The 17,552-nt window shown below is 40.1% G+C and overlaps 1 protein-coding gene across 1 annotated transcript; it reads left to right on the top strand.

The window, feature by feature from the left end:
* The first annotated feature begins 2,350 nt into the window (after nucleotides 1-2,350).
* Nucleotides 2,351-13,885, top strand: prkcsh (PRKCSH beta subunit of glucosidase II). Its single transcript, XM_057860672.1, has 18 exons — nucleotides 2,351-2,450; nucleotides 2,687-2,800; nucleotides 3,881-3,997; nucleotides 4,073-4,168; nucleotides 4,269-4,326; nucleotides 4,475-4,592; nucleotides 4,744-4,873; nucleotides 6,770-6,854; nucleotides 7,027-7,105; nucleotides 7,628-7,711; nucleotides 7,794-7,967; nucleotides 8,044-8,131; nucleotides 11,004-11,073; nucleotides 12,141-12,230; nucleotides 12,296-12,370; nucleotides 12,434-12,533; nucleotides 12,611-12,770; nucleotides 13,717-13,885. The coding sequence occupies exons 2-17, from the start codon at nucleotides 2,704-2,706 to the stop codon at nucleotides 12,755-12,757; spliced, it is 1,608 nt and encodes a 535-aa protein (XP_057716655.1). The 5' UTR covers nucleotides 2,351-2,450; nucleotides 2,687-2,703; the 3' UTR covers nucleotides 12,758-12,770; nucleotides 13,717-13,885.
* Nucleotides 13,886-17,552: the final 3,667 nt, after the last annotated feature.

The raw sequence follows: 17,552 nt of genomic DNA, 5'->3' as shown, positions 1-17,552 counted from the left end.
AATTCCCCAAATCAACAGGAAATTACCAGATATCAATAGGACGCGTCCCCCAAACTTCCCCGATTCCATTGACGCTTTGGAAGGGTGCTGCCATTGACAGCCATAGACGTCCAAATGTCCCATTCATTTCTAATGGCATTTACTTTGTTTAATGCCATTGACGGGCATGTTTCTCCATTGTATTGATGCCAATGTACTTGCTTTCCATTGATGCCTATGTAAGTCGATGCCATTGACAGCTATGGACGTCCAAAATTTTTCCCATTCATTTTCAATGGGGAAAAAACAAAATTTCCCCAAATCAACAGAAAATGACCAGATATCAAAAGGATGTGTCCCCCAAACTTCCCCGCTTCCATTGACGCTGTTAGAGGGTGCTGCCATTGACGGACATGGACGTCCAAATTTTCCATTCATTTTCAATGGCATTTCCTCTGTTTAATGCCATTGACGGGCATGTTTGTCCATTCTATAGATGCCAATGTACTTGGATGCCACTGACAGATATTAACGTCCAAATTTTTTCCCATTCATTTTCAATGGCGGCGGCACGGTGGCTGAGTGGTTAGCACGTCTGCCTCACAGTTCTGAGATCAAGGGTTAAATCCCGGGCTTCGGCCTTCCTGTGTGGAGTTTGCATGTTCTCCCCGTGCCTGCGTGGGTTTCCTCCGGGGACTCCGGTTTCCTCCCACATCCCAAAAACATGCATGGTAGGCTGATTGAACATTCTAAATTGTCCGTAGGTATGAGTGTGTGCGTGAATGGTTGTATGTCTCCTTGTGCCCTGTGATTGGCTGGCAACCAGTTCAGGGTGTCCCCTGCCTTCTGCCCATAGTTCGCTGGGATAGGCTCCAGCACCTCCGCGACCCTCGTGAGGAAGAAGCGGCATGGAAAATGAATGAATGAATGAATTTTCAATGGCAAAAAAAACAATGTCCCCAAATCAACAGGAAATAACCAGATATCAATAGGACACGCCCCCAAATGACCTGATATGATCGGACCACGCCCCCCAAATGTTCCCAAATGTCATTATATGATCAGGCGACGCCCCCTAAATGTTCCCAAATGACCTGATTTGATCAGGCCACGCCACCCTTAATGTTCCCAAATGACCTGATATGAATAGGCCACGCCTCCCAAATGTTCCCAAATGACATGATATCATTATCCCAGGCCCCATAAATGTCCCCAAATAGACAGGAAGTGACCTGATATTGTCCCTGAATTGTCCCCAAACCAACCTAGGCTGGGGCTAAGATCTGTATCTCCACACGGCAAAGACCAGAAGTAATTTCTCCCGAAATTGCAGTTTCTAGTTATATTTATTATTCAAAATGTCTGTCGTTTTTAGCTTTGAATCATTAATTGATGCTTCCAGCACCTTGTTGATTTTGTTTAAAATAAAAAAAGATTTTAGAAAAATATTTACTAACATATTTTAAACTTTTAAACAAATTATGTCACAATGAAAAAAATGGCCTCTGTAAAAAAGTTACGGATCTCTTCCTCATAACTATCGCTTAATTGTATCATTTTTGTTACTTTCGCATTTTCTCAGAAATGTTAGATGATAAATAATCAATCCAAACTAAGAAAATTGAAAAAAAAAAAAAAAAACGTTTTAAAGGGTAAATATATGAAAAAGAAAATCTCGACCACTCCTTGATGTCTGCTATTTCTGCATCTCGACCCTTGTTATACTACCATGTTTCACCCATAAAATCCCCCAAACACCCAGCTGTGGCCATTCACAGCTGTGTCTTGACACTCAGTGATACATGCTACATGGACTTTTTGGATCAAAACAAGGTAAGTACGCGTTAATATCTTGTTAAAGTCATGGCGTCTGTAATTCAGCTCTCGCGTGCTCTCGCCTCCAGATAGGGTTTTGCTGTTTAATTTTTTTTTTTTTTTTTTTTAAATGCCCTCCTGTTCAAAAATGTTCTTCCCCCAGAAAATGGATATTTTCAGCTCTCCAATGATGTATCACAAATGCATATTGGACAAATTTGAAAGTTGGCTAAATTGGGTGTCTCAGAGCGGAACTTCAAGTCACCTGAGTGTTTTCCGCCATATTATTTTGAAAATAGTATCATGCAGAATTTCAAACTGTAAAATCACGCCTCAGATAAAGCAAGACAAAACTACGGATGTCCGTTGGCGTTGACTGCACGATCAGGTGCACGATATTACTGCAGTGTCTTGAGTGACAGCCTTCTTAGCCAAACGGTATATACCATTAAGGAACGATTCAATGAAACGGCAAGAGGACGGCCTCATTTTCGACCAATGAAAAATAATTACTGAAAAGACTAACCAATCATATGCTTACAAAACGGCAGGGCGGAACCATACGCATGCGCAGTAGCTCACTACGGAACTGCGGCGTCGGATAAGGCTGAAGTAGCCATTCCCTTTTCCCGAGGAAGGAAAAAACAAAGTAACGGGTATGTTGGCCTCGTAAATTATAATTTTCTTTCGCTACCACGCGTTTTCCTGCAACCACGGGAAGCCTATCGTGTGTTAAAATTTACATTTAGATAGGTTTAGTGTTTCTAAATCTCTAAATCCCACCTAACTTGGAGCTAGCTGACGAATTCTTTGATTTAACATTGACCTGTAATTGCTAATTTCTCATTAAAATGAGGTCATTTTGTGTGTTTACCTGCTAACTATTCGACAGAGAACAGAAACGTGCATATGGCGATGGCCTGTCAGAGCCTCATCCCACTATTGTTGCTGGGTGTAGCTGTTTCCGCCGTGGAAGTGCAGCGACCCCGCGGTGTCCCTTTGTCAAGTAAGATGGGATTTTATTACTTGAGCACATGAACTGATTGATGGTGGCTGGACTTTGTGAATTTCCCAAAGGTGTTGATTTAAAAAGATCAATAAACTAACTAGTGGTGCAACTATTAATCGGTTAACTCGAGTATTCGATTAGGAAAAAAGATTCGAATTAAATTTAGCTGCTTCGAGTATTTGTTTAATTAAAGTGGCGTTGTAATGGTTTGTTTGTGAAAGTGTTTGCATTTAGTTTCATTGATTTGGGTGGATACACTGCCCTCTAGTCTGCCTCATCTTACATGGCCAAATCCAGCTGCTCCCTGTTAAGACCAAGATAAGCTAGGCTTTTGTTTGAGCTAATGTTTTTAGCGCATTTGTAATTTAATTTAAAGGTATATTTAGCCAATTTTTGTGGGAATATGTGTCTGAACCGTTTTTTAAGAGCATTGGGAAAAAAATAAAAATTATTTTATTTATTATTGCATTATTTTATAGCATTTAAGCTAGTGGACTTTTGCTATGTAAGTTAGCCAATTGTTCTTTTGTTGTACATATGTAGATCCTTATTATTATTTTTTTCCGTTTGAGGCCCAGCTCAGGTATTTTTATTTTTTTATGTTTATCCGATTACTCAATTACTCGAACTAACTAGTTCATTGATTAATCGACTACTAAAATAATCGATAGCTGCAGCCCTAGTGTGTTATCAAGCGAAATGAAATTTTTAGGTAAGTTTTTGAGTGAAAACAGTAAAAAAGTTTTTTTGTTTTTTTTTTTGTTTGTTTTTTTTTGTCAAGTCTGAGAGGCAATTGTTGGCTGTTTTCAACAATGTACATCGAAAATAAAGACATTGATTGACTGAAAATGGTTCAATATTAGATGAAATGTCTTCTTTTCTGGTGTATATTTATAATTGCCCCTTACCTAAAAAAGGTGTTTTATCCGATTACTCGAATAATCGATAGAATTTTCAGTCGAATACTCGATTACTAAAATATTCGATAGCTGCAGCCCTAAAACTAACAAATAGCTTGCTTGCCAGAAGTTTATGAATTTAGAGGATCAGAAATTGGCATGTTACTTTGTCCTACAGAAAAGCACTTCTATGTGGAGGGAAAACCGTTTACCTGTTTGGACGGCTCCCTCACCATTCCCTTTGACAGGGTAAATGATGACTACTGTGACTGTCAGGATGGTTCAGATGAGCCAGGTTTGTACATTCAACAGCCACATGCCTTTGCAAAGTCCTTTTCATTCAAGGTCCGACTCATTTGTTGACTCACAGGCACGCCGGCTTGTCCCAATGGCAGTTTCCACTGCACTAACGCAGGTTATCGACCAACTTTTATCCCATCGTCCCGCATCAACGACGGCGTATGCGGTAAGATCACTTCACCCTACCCCTGTATTTGTTTAAATGATGTTTTTTACAAAACCAAATGTACAATGTAGTCATATTTACGTGAAAATGACCTTTACAGACTGCTGCGATGCAACCGATGAATTTAACAGTGGTGCTAGCTGCCCAAATACCTGCAGGTAAGTGTTACTAAACAGGCCGAAAAGTATCGAGTACACGTTTACAGAGTTGGGGCAACTACTAATTTTGCACAGTAAATCACTTTCTTTTAATGACAAATCAGTTTTTGGAGATCATATGATTTAAAATGGGTTTATGTGTTCATAGGGAGTTGGGGCGCAAGGAGAAAGAGAGTTTGCAAAAGCTGGCTGAGATTGCAAAGGAGGGCTTCCTTCTAAAACAGCAACTCATTCAGGAGGCCAAAAGAGGTCTGGAAGAAAAGAAGGTGTGGATAAAACGTCCAAGAGCTCAAAAAAAGAAAACAATGTTCATAACTCTGAATCAGAAATTTCCTGTAACACAACACGTAGCCAGTGCCTATCTCATTTAGTTATAAATTATTACGTTTGAGTATACCAGTTTATTTGCCCTGACAGGCCAAAGTATTAGAGCTTCAGGCCAATAAGAAACAACTGGAGGAGAAGGTGGAGGCTCTGAGAACGGTGAAAGAAACTGCAGAGGAGCCTGAGAAAGAAGCTAAAGGGCGCCATCTCAAGGCCTGGGAAGGTAAGCTTCCAAAGTGGAAACTGCACATTGTTATGGATGTCATTATTCATTCTAGAGCTGCAGCTATCGAATATTTTAGTAATCGAGAACTCGACTGAAAATTCTATCGATTAATCGAGTAATCGGATAAAGCATTTTTTTTAGGTAAAGAGCAATTATAAATATACATAAGAAAAAAAATACATTTAATCCAATATTGAACCATTTTCAGTCAATCAATGTCTTTATTTTCGATGTACAAGGTTGAAAACAGCCAACAATTGCATCTAAGATGTGACTTGGGGAAAAAAATGTCACTGCTTTCACTCAAAAAAACTTCTAGATATAATTAAAAAAAAAACATGTTTCTTACCTAAAAATGTAATTACGCTTGATAACACACATCACTTGAAAGCTATGTGTTTTCCCCACGTGTTTCAATTTAATTTCCATTTGTGTCAAGCTATTTTTAAGTTTTAGTTAAGTTTTAAGTTAGTCTAAACTGTAAGTACTGGTAGGATTTTGAGTTTTTGCAGTGTTCAAAATAAATGTATGATACCTGCTGTATTGGAGCACATTTATTCAGTAATGACTACTGAGCTAAAACTGACAGTTAGCTTTACTATGTTTTAATTTTACACCCTCATCACTCTACAGCGCTGTGTTTACAGATTAAATAAAGCCTGTATGTAAGACACGTTAGCCACGTGTCGACAGTGGTCATAATCAATAGAAACATAGCCCTCCGAAGGTGTAACGTTACGTGAGCGAGACAGTAACGTGATATTTATTAGCGATGAGAAGTCTACTGCTTAAAGATGGCGGCTGTTTACTAACGCTGGCCAGACGCGGCCGAGTCTGTCATTTCTCATCTAGTCTTGAATGCATGCGATATCTATGAGACGCATCGGACACTACCTGCTACCAAACTAGCATCATGCGGGCGTAGTCTTTAGCAACATCGGCATAGTTTGTAGCGGCTGTCGGCTGTGGTAAGTTTTTTTTTTTTTTTTTTTTTTTTTATTGCTTCTTCCTCTATTCACGTGACGTCAGCGCGTTGTCCCGCATTAAAAGTAGTCTGGGTGAAATGTGATGCTTAGAGCTGGCAAAATTAAACGATTCCTCGAGGTGAGTAAAATTACTCGGATCAGTTTTTAAACTCGAGTTACTCGAGTATTCGTTTCAGCTCTAGTTCATTCATTCACCATCAGAACTGCTCATTGTCACGGAGGGGGGGCTGGAGCCTATCCCAGCTAACAACGGGCAGGAAACTGTACATGCTGAACTGGTTGCCAGCCAGTTGCTGGATACATAGTGACAAAAAAACATTCACCCACACACTCAAACCTATGGACAATTTGGAGTGTTAAATCAGTCTACCATCAGTGCTTTTGAGATGTAGGAGGAAGCCGGAGTGGATAAGTCATTATTCATATCTAATTAATTCTGTGCTTCTGAAATATTGGGGGTCGCGGTGCAATGCTAGAGATGTCGCGTGTGACCCTTGTAAACATGTTTTTTTTTTTTGCTGTACTAGAATTTATTGTAATTGTACATCCACAACAGTAAGTGACAGTAGTGCCCCTGTTGTGTCAGATAGGGCTGTGAGAGTTTAAGAGCAAAATATGACAAAGCATACGAACATAGTACTCTGCTTAAAGTTGAAATAAGGATATAAAGTACAACTTTTTTATTTCAGGCAATAATGCATTTTAAATCTTTTATGTTGCTGATTAAGAGTATATCATGATTTGTTGTAAGTTGAACTATATTTTTTTTCATATTCTCTTTCATGGTAAGAAGGATACAACGGCATGCAGTGGTGTAGTAATGACAATTTGGGTGGTAGCTAAATATTTTCGTCCTAGTGGGCTGTCGTAACAACAAATTGAATTAATGCAATCAATGTTTGTTTAGATCAAAAAGCTGCAGTTCGTGCAGAGAAGGACAGAGCTCGAATGGTTGAGGTGTTTCTTGAACTGGATGACGACGGCGATAGCTTGTGAGTATTAACATCCAAACCATAATCGTATGCGATACTGTAATGTCGACTATTCCAAATGTATTTGAATTCACGGCGGTTACAACCTACCTAAAATGAATATGAATTTATTGTTAAAAAATATCTGTGGTTTGTTTAGATCCATTTAATAAAACTGATGTTTTCATTTCAGTATCTCCCTGACTGAGCTTCAATCACACAGTGAGCTTGACACAGATTCAGATGGTTCTTTCACAGAAGCGGAAGCTCAGGTAAAACCAATTTCCACAAATACTTTTTGGTAATATCTTTTAAATAAATCATTTTTTAGGCCCCGTGCATGGCAAGGACATGAGCAAATGTATTTGTGCTCTTTTGTTTTTTGGTGAAATTGTGTTGACTGAATTTTAACAATTCATTAATCACTCGCTTATTTTTTTTTTTTTTTTGGATGACTTGTGTTAAAAAAATAGAATTTGCATCACTTCATTCTAAATGTTGTTAAATTGACAGTACAGAAAATGCTTAGTCAAATGTATTAGACCCTGTCAATTGACAACTAAACGATTATGAAATTTATCGTTGCACATTTAATTCATACCTTAATACATAGATGTAATTTATCTCTCATAACAACTCGCACAAAAAAAACAACAACAATGAAAACATGCCCCCCCCCCCCACACACACACACACACTCACTCAATGATATAAGAAATGAAAATGGATGTTAAGAAGACCCCTAATGGCGGCATCTACGCACTGAGAGCTAACATTCAGTTGTCTTTACGTAGGCCCTTTTAGGCGGCGTGGAAAAAGCAGACGCTGCTGCGTTTGAGGCTGTCTGGAAGGACATCAAAGACAAATACATCTCTGAGGTAAGACGGCAGCGCCCCCTTAAGGCGAGCCTCTGTCCATACAAGGCTCAAGTCCGGTAACGTGGGCCTTTCTTGGCGGCAGGCCCAAGCGCCAGTGGAAGTGCCGCTCGGGGAGACGACGGAGCCACTCTCTGACAATGAATCTGAAAATTATTCAGAGGTCGAAATCCCAGAGGAAGAAGATGACGATGATCCAGAGGAGGAGGATGATGATCAGGACGAAGAGGATGATGATGATCCTGAAACAGACTATAACGTACGCTTTTGGAGCTGGTGCACGACGTGAGAAAAGTTGATTCCTGTGACTCACTCTGTGTGCGCTGATCACACAGAGACCTCCTGCGGTACAAGTAAAGAAGGATGAAGAGGACGAGGGGACTATGCCGCCCTACGATGAAGAAACGCAGAACCTCATTGACGGTAAGTGCACGTATGACTCAACTATGGTGAATCCCTTGGACAAAAAAAAAAAAAGCACATTTTAAGGCATACCTGAATTTCTGAATCAGGGATGTTAAAGCTATTTTTCTCCGAAGGCCACTTTCAGAAAAGCATTGTTGTTTTAGCACCCTTTTCAATTTTCGTTTGTCTTTTGGATGAAAATACTTATTAGCCTTAGTCGTATTATAGTCATTTCAAAATGTGGGTGCTTCGTCTAGTTTTAGTCGACAGTAACTCATGTTTTCCTCTGTAAAATTCAACAGTTTTGTCCAAAAATAAAGGTTTCCAACAATTTCGAATGAACAAAGACAGACGAGCACATATTGTAGTGTCTACAAGGACAATGCCAACTTGTTGATCATACACTCTCAGCAGGAAAAGCAGTACATTATTTTCGATTAAAGCAACCTGGAAGCCACAATCTTTATGTCAAATAACTAAACGCTCAGACTTTTTTTTTTAACACTTAGAAGTTTGGGATTTTTATTTTGTAGCTATTTTTAGAGTCTAGCCATAAGTTGCAAGCAATGAGTATTTCCCAGTACCGTAATTTCTGGACTATTGGGCGACCCTGATTACAAGCCTCACCCAGTACATTTTTAAAGGAAAAACCATTTTGTACATACATAAGCCTCTCCTGCCTATAAGCCGCGTGTTCCCACTTAGTAACAAGAGACATTGACAAAGAAATACAGTTTTCAAACGTTTAATAACACACCTTAACCTTTCGTTCCAAACAGCGCCGGCAAACACGGCAGTTATATAGCAGCAGCACGGAAGTTGCATAGCATCAGCATGGCGGTGCAGCACTCATTGTGCTGGTTAATAAAAACATAAAAGTCTTTGTTAGCAATCTTCATCTTCCTCCTGTGCATTCAAACCATGAAAGTCTTCACCCTCAGTGTCGGATATGAAGACGCTCAGATGCACTTCGCTACGCACGCACCTACTCAGTCTCTCCTTCGCGTCACCTCCAATGTCTCCCATAATGAGGCATATTCACTCCCAGCCTGTGCCGTCCTCCTCGCAGCAGACTGGCCCCTCAAAGCCCGTTGGTGATGGCGGACTCTTTCACAGCGCTTCACGCTGCCAGGCTCCCCCGGCAAACTTGTACAAAAGCTGCTCTTCGCATGCGGCGAGTCTTGGCAAACGATCTCTCGCCGCTCCTCATCAAAGCGTCCCATACAACTCTGATGGCCAATTTAATTTCTTCTGGCATTTTACATGATGCAGGTCAGCCAATTCTACTCATGGACAAAGACGAGGGTTCCGCCACCTCTATTCATGCACAACGCACAAAGTTAAACTACCGGTAGTAGTGCAAACTAGCGTCTTCCTCGACAGATATATTCCACGTGTCTCACTCCCACATTCCATGCTCGAACGCCGCTGGCGGCCGTCAGAAAAATACACAAATTGGCCGCATCATTGCACACGCCGCAGGACCCAAAATGAGAGAAAAAAGTAGCGGCTTGTAGTCCGGAAATTACGGTAATTGCTCATTTACGAAGCAAAACAGCTGGAGTGGACTATTAGCTTAATGCCGTTTCGCCAACTGATTCTCTTCTTGACTTGTTGACCAGAAAATCTAAGTGGCTCTGCTTTAGACTGGCCAGTGTTTTAAAATGACTCTTGCCTTTCTGTCGCTAATGCTAACATGAATGCTACGCTAACGCTAGGAGTTACATTTAGCGTCTGATGATCACTCAGCAGAGACTTTTTAAAGGCTAAAGCGGCATTGTATATCTCTCTTGCCAAGATAAGAAAACAAATCGATAATTGTTTTCAATCCAGCGAGATAGAGTGCAGCCTAGCTCTAGACACAACTCCAGTGAGGAGAGTGAGGGAGAGGAGCAGCACATATCACGTGTGTGTTTTGCACAAATGACGCTGCTAACTTCAGGACCTTATTGCACTATTCCTCTGTTGCACATACAGTATTCAGTTCAAGTGGGCGATAATTACTCACTTAGAGCCCTAGAGTATCTATTTTCCTATTATTTATTGTACTTTTTTGTTTTAATACATATTTTTATACTGGAGTGCCACGTCAAATGTGGTTCTTACTGACAATGACAATAAAGTTCTCTTCTTAGATGCAACCTGACGTAGTACAGGTATAATATGAAGTCGTGAACTTTTGACAAACTGTTGTCTTCTCGTCAGACGAAAACTGGCTTTTGTCTTGTAGCTTAGGAGACTAGAACATGTTTTTAGCTCGTCATCGTAATGAAAAAATTGTTCATTGACGAAATATTTCCGTTATTGTCATTGTTGACGAAAACTACACTGCAGAACAGTCAAGAAAATCACAACCAAGATGGCTCAATTATCACAATGGATTATTTTTTTATATAAGGTAAGTTTATTTGTGTAAAACACAATACTGAAATTATAGTTTCCCACATTGATTGGAAATAATGGAAAGGCACTTTTTAAGTGTTAAAGGTTTGACAGACATTAGTATGGCTTCTTTTATGGGCTATATGCAATGATATTTTCATAATGTGCTGCAGGCCAATTAAAACTGAGCAGCAGAACACCCCTGATCTAAATCTTTCAAGACCAGAACAATGAGTCAAGTTGGTATATATTGTGCTTTGTTGTGTTTTTAAGACACGCACCAAAACGCTTCTAATTCCCATTTTTATGTGAATTTAAACCTGGCATGTACACTCCATAATGATTGAGGCAACCAGCGTTGAAATGCCTCATTTGTATGATTCAGTGCAGTTGTACACCAAGGCAAACTATCTCATTATGGCATAGGCGTACTTAATTTTGTGGACATGTGTGCATTAAGTTCCCGGTAAAGGCTTAGTAATTGAATCCAACGTGTTTGCTTTGCTAGCTGCCCAGAAGGCGAGGGAGCAGTTTGATGAGGCTGAGCGAGGTCTCCGGGAACTGGATGATCAGATGAAGTAAGTACTTTACTCGGAATTCCACAGATGTTTTTTCCTGTAATGGAAATGTGTTTTTTATGATGCGTCAGGCTGGATTTCCACTGAATTGAAAATGTAATGGGTCTGTCAGATGTTTTTTACCATTTATTTTGCAGTACTTTTAGGGGGATCTGTCCAATATTGTATTGGGTTTTCATGTGCCACATTGGAGTTTGGTGTACTTCCAGTGTGTTTGTTTGTATTTTGTTGTTTTTACAGAAAGTGCAGCTGGACAGAAGAGATTGGGGGGGTGTTAGTGATACCAAAACATGATTGAATTCCCCCTACCTAAGAAAAGAAGTGTTGCCATCTTGAAATGACTACCGTATTGGCCCGAATATAAGACGGTGTTTTTTGCATTGAAATAAAACGGGAAAAGTGGGGGTTGTCTTATGCTTGTGGTCTAGACATTATACCCATTTACGACACGAGATGGCGCAAGTATCATTGAAGCGATGTTCTGTCGTGACGGATCTCTGCTACTCTTGTTTAACCAGTTTGCATTATTTTATTGCAATGTTTTTCCTTATTCAGATTTGTTTAAAGACTGCAGTTACAGTTAGACTTCACTTTGATGGTTAATGCAGTTATTGCAATTTTGTTGTTTTATCACAATAGATTGGTTTATTTACATTTCAAAAACCAGAAGCAATTCATTTACAAATGTGATTGCACTTTAGTTTACATATTCAAATGTTCAGATTTTAAGATTTGAATGAGGCAAAATAACATGCTTTTTCTCTCAAATATATTGTTATAATCATTTGTTTGAGATGTACTGTAATTATTTTCTGTATAAAAATTAATTTGGTGTTCAAAAAGTCTTTTTTTCAAACTTGAGTCTTGAAAAAGAGGGGGTCGTCTTATAATCAGGGCCATCTTATATTCGGGCCAGTACAGTACTTTTACCAAGTGAGCACCATGTGGGAAGGGTCTACTGAAAGATAAGAAAACGGACGATAGGTCAGATAGGAGTGTGATAGGGTAAGATGAGTGTGCTTCTTTCCATCTGACCAGGCATGTTTTTGTTTTTTTTTACCCTGCAGAAACCTTGAAAAGGAAACCACCTCAGACTTTGGGCCCAGTTATGAGTTTGCTTACCTCTACAGCCAGTGCTACGAACTCACTACTAGCGAGTATGTACCGATGTGTTGTTGCTTTTGCATTTTTTGGAGGTAATAACTTTCTTTTTTTTAATAAGATACGTGTACAGACTTTGCCCATTCAACCGAGTATCTCAGAAACCCAAGCATGGCGGCTCAGAGACCAGCTTAGGGTAATGCAAAATGTGTGAATAACTTGGCTAGTGTCTAGGCAACTCATGAATGTTTGCTTTCAGGACATGGGGTCATTGGGATGGTCCCGAGGGTGAGGTCTACACTGTGATGAAGTACGAAAATGGAATGGGTTGCTGGCAAGGCCCAAACAGATCCACAACGGTGCGTGTTTTATCTGGCCTCCCAAGCGGAACATCAAACATACAGTAAATGAAACGATTTTTGCATTTGTGTTGAAGGTTAAGATAAAATGCGGCAAGGAAACAGCGGTAACGTCAACTACAGAGCCCAGTCGTTGCGAGTACTTAATGGAGTTCACTAGTCCTGCCCTCTGCCAAGATCCCAAGACTCTGGACCAAATGCTGCACCAGCATAACGAATTATAAACCCACTCCAACCGTAAGTAATTTTTACTGTACAAAACTTCTCTGCATTTCTCACTAGGGATATCTGGCAGGTATTGATTGGACACCGATCGCCCTCAATAGCAGCCAATGAGTTAATATTTAAAAATAAATACATTTTTAAACACCTGATCCTCTGAAAATGATGTGATCAGGTCAGGGACGTCCCTACATTTTACTGCTAACTTACCAAAAATTGATAATGAAAGCACAAAGATTACTGAATTCAATAAAATGCAGTTGACATGGACACCCGACAGTATAGCATTTCTCAGCATTTGATGGCAAGGAAACTGGTCTATGCACTGTTATGGCTTTCTCACTCTGGAGAACGAGCAGGACCGCAGCAGAGGCAAGGTAATGGCATCTTCCTAAGAGTTCATTACATTAATAGAGGGACAAATTAATAAAATGTGACAGTTTAACGACATGGTCTCTGACATTTGGCACTGTTAAAATGCTGCACTGCAGTTCTCTTAAACCAAAGTGGGCGACATTACGGTAATATTTTATTATACACGAGAGGATCTTATGCAAAAAAAATTACGGTAATGACACTAAAATATTGCATGTTCATTTCTTTTTGTTTTTTTTTTTGTAACACCATCGCAGCATGTGTTGTTCTCACAAGAATTCAATCATGTTTTGTACTAACTCTAACTAACTGTACTAAATTGTCATGAAAATCTGTTTCATTGTGTCATTCGTTTCTGTTGTACATGATTAAATTTCTGGTGCTTGAATGATTTTTCCTCGCTGACGGTGGTGCTGTTATTTTCCTTAGTCTAAACCTAATCCAATATTATGTTGTAAATGCTGACTGTAGAATAACAACTGGCCAGGTCGGCGGTAAACGCTTAGTCCTCCAAAAACAACCCAACAGGGATTTGACACCCAACTACGTGGGTGCCAAAGTGAACGTGTTTGTGCTCCTCCCGCAGGTTGTTCACCAGGGACCATGTCGCCGCGGCAACAAGAAGTAGAGGAGTCGATGTACGACTATTACATGTTAGATAAATAAATGGTTTTACATGTTTGTGGTCATATGAAAGGTTTGCGTGTACATAGAAATGTATGCAGAAGTTGTGAATAAAGAAACATGTTTCCTTTAAAGTATTGTGTCAATTTGTTTCCTTTTTTTAAGTGATCAAAATTGTGTAATCGATGCATCTTACATTAAAGTGCATGTGACACGAAAAAGCATGTTTATTTCATAATGCACGCGGTATTTTATGCTCCTGAATGATATGGACTGCTTGGATGTGTGTGGAAGCGATCGCTATATTTATTTAGTTTTTTTTTAATCCCGTGCCATGAAAATGAGTGACTTCCGGCTTCGGTCTTGCATTGAGGAGGAGGGCGCTGTGACGTGTACGGTAGAAGGCGTCCTCTTCACTATACAGCGTACTGTTGTGTATGAGGACGAAGGATTCAGCTGATTTTGCGGATTAGTACGTTTATTTTTCGCATCACGCCAGCCAAACGGCTGCAGAAAAATCTTGCTGTATGATGGAGAGGCGTGTGCGCCTTTTTGGAGTTTCAAAAGGTTCCCATTCACCATGGATATTGGTCAAAACAAGCCCGACTACAGTGGGACCATTGGACTTACGAGGAAGTGAGTAAACATCTTGTTTAGTATTATGTCAAATATTAATACAGCTATTACAAAGTAAACACTACAAACTTTCTTTAAATGAAGGACTACTTTACTTTACGTTTGATCATTGATAGGCATGTAAAAAGCTCTCCTCATGCACATTAGCAGCACGTTAGCTGCACAACAACTGCAGCCACCCTCCTCCGGGGAACGAACTGTAAATTGCTCTCCGCCGGGCGGTTTGCCGATCCGCAAAGACAATCGACGACCCAGTCGTCATGTCAAATAATCCAGGCTAGTTATGTGTGATTTTCCGCTTCGAAGACTTTGAAACATCACTCGGTTCGGGTTAGCATGTCGGCTAGCTGTTACGCCTTTTGGTTTGTTTACATTCTCCGAAGCCGGGGAAGGGAAATGACATATGTCCGATTTAGGTGTCATAAAATATCGTTCGGGAGGTGCGACAGTAAAGGTGAAGTCGACAGTTTTGACCATTATGGAGTAATTTTGCCTTGTCGTCCTGAATAAATGCATTTTTACTATTTCATATTCCATTTAGCACAAGACTGTTATTTGTCATGACCATGCCATTTATTTAGCAATTGGGGAAAACACTCAGATAAAAAGAATATCCTGTAAAAATATTGAAGTAAAGAGAAACAATGACATTTTGCAACTCTCTTCGTCGCGTTTTCCTCGTTGTTAATAGTTCCCCCTCGACGGGCTGACTGGTCCTTCTCAAGCCATTTATTTAGCTATTGGAGAAAAATACTTGGATAAAAAGAATATCCTGTAAAAATATTGGAGGAGAGAGACATAAACAATTACATTTTGCGGCTCTCTTCGTCGCTTTTTCCTCGTTCTGAATAATTCCCCCTCAATGGGCTGAATAGTAAAACCGATGAGCCCAGTCTACTGCTGACGTCATCCACCTGTTGGGGACGCTAAAGCCCTATAATGGTATACGTGGCTAACCGGCAGATTAAAAGACTACTTTCTCGTCATCTGCGCTTTGTTAAATTGTTGTATATAGTCGAATCGTCTCAAAATATGATTCTAATTCACATAATAAGGCCATTTAAGACTTTTTTTTCTCCTGTCGTATGCTCTTTAAGTCATTAACTGCCATCGATGTGAATACATTTTACATCTCCCACTGTCAGTGGCAGCCAATGAGTTAATTGAGCCATGGGATTTTATTATTGATGTAAGGACGGTAGTTATTTGTTCAGTCCAGAAATTGGGGATTTATAACTTTGGCACACTGCAATTTTGCCTATTCTAAGCATTTTAACCAGGAAATTGCTGTGATTCGATTTAACCACTCCCATGATCCTTTTAGTATTTTTTGGCTTTTATGGTTGGCTTCCCCAACCCTTTTCCAAAGCCAGGGAGTAGTGTTTCAGTTCCACTGACAGCGCTAGTCATTTAGCCTGGCAAGCCAGCCTCATTCTGGTAGTTTGTGGTTTCAATTTGACTCCCACTCCAGTGCAATATCGACCGACGAATCGCAGCATGTGAGGAGGAACGCGTCATGAAAGCAATTGACTGAATCCTTCTTTTTTTTTTTTTTTTTTTTAAACACTCCTGAGTTTTTTGAAATGCAAGAGAACACACCAAACATTGCTCTCAGATGGAGTCAAAGGCAAATCTTTTCGTTTGACTTCTAGCTTCTGTTGTTGTTGCACAATGTACTCTTAGATTTTTCACACAAAAATGCCATTTTGAAACTACAAATCAATGACCACCAACACAGCCATATAGAAAGAGAGTTGCGACACTCCATTCCATTGTACGATTTTACTTCTGTGTAATAGCGCCTCTAATAGTTCCAAACATCGCTTCGACGAGGGCGGACCCCATTCATTTGAATGGCTGGCTGTCAAGCATATTTGTCGGTAAGTTGATTTAAAAAAAGAAGCCCTCTTTTGAATTTTCAACTGTATTTTATCAGAGGCGCTTTACGATGTATATGTTGAGCTTTATTTGCATGTGCATGCCGTAATTATATAATCTTGGTTGGGGAGTGAAGTTATCGCTAGGGATAAATTAAGTCACTACTACCTCTTAAATTGTCAACTCTTTCTTTGTGAGTGTTGGTAGGCGACCAATGTTCTAGCGAATGGGTATCCCTTGTCGAAGTAGTATCCGCAGCCGTTGATAGCAGCTTAATGTTGAACAAATCTACTTTGTTTTGACACATTTATTTAGATGGGGCAAAAAAGGATTTAGTCAACCACTAATTGTGCAAGTTGTCCCACTTGAAAATATTAGAGAAGCCTGTAATTGTCAACACTGGTAAACCTTAACCATGAGTGACAGAATGTGGGGGAAAAAAACTAGAAAATCACATTGTTTGATTTTTAAAGAATTTATTTGCAAATCATGGTGGAAAATAAGTATTTGGTCAATACCAAAAGTTCATCTCAATACTTTGTTATGTACCCTTTGTTGGTAATAACGGAGGCCAAACGTTTTCTGTAACTCTTCACAAGCTTTTCACACACTGTTGCTGGTATTTTGACCCATTCCTCCATGCAGATCTCCTCTAGAGCAGTGATGTTTTGGGGCTGGCGTTGAGCAACACGGACTTTCAACTCCCTCCACAGATTTTCTATGGGGTTGAGATCTGGAGACTGGCTAGGCCACTCCAGGACCTGGAAATGCTTCTTACGAAGCCATTCCTTTGTTGCCCTGGCTGTGTGTTTGGGATCATTGTCATGCTGAAAAACCCAGCCACGTCTCATCTTCAATGCCCTTGCTGATGGAAGGAGATTTTCACTCAAAATTTCTCGATACATGGCCCCGTTCATTCTTTCCTTTACACAGATCAGTCGTCCTGGTCCCTTTGCAGAAAAACAGCCTCAAAGCATGATGTTTCCACCCCCATGCTTCACAGTGGGTATGGTGTTCTTCGAATGCAATCCAGTATTCTTTCTCCTCTGAACACGAGAACCTGTGTTTCTACCAAAAAGTCTTATTTTGGTTTCATCTGACCATAACACATTCTCCCAGTCCTCTTTGGATCATCCAAATGCTCTCTAGCGAACCGCAGACGGGCCTGGACGTGGCGCGGCGCATTGTATTACTGACAGTAGCCTTTGTTACTGTGGTCCCAGCTCTCTGTAGGTCATTCACTAGGTCCCCCCCGTGTGGTTCTGGGATTTTTGCTCCCCGTTC

This window comes from Corythoichthys intestinalis, chromosome 16 (genome assembly GCF_030265065.1).
Source record: "Corythoichthys intestinalis isolate RoL2023-P3 chromosome 16, ASM3026506v1, whole genome shotgun sequence".
Classification (NCBI taxonomy): domain Eukaryota; kingdom Metazoa; phylum Chordata; class Actinopteri; order Syngnathiformes; family Syngnathidae; genus Corythoichthys; species Corythoichthys intestinalis.
The sequence above is the reverse complement of the archived record's forward strand: the minus strand, read 5'-3'. Positions and strand labels throughout refer to the sequence as shown.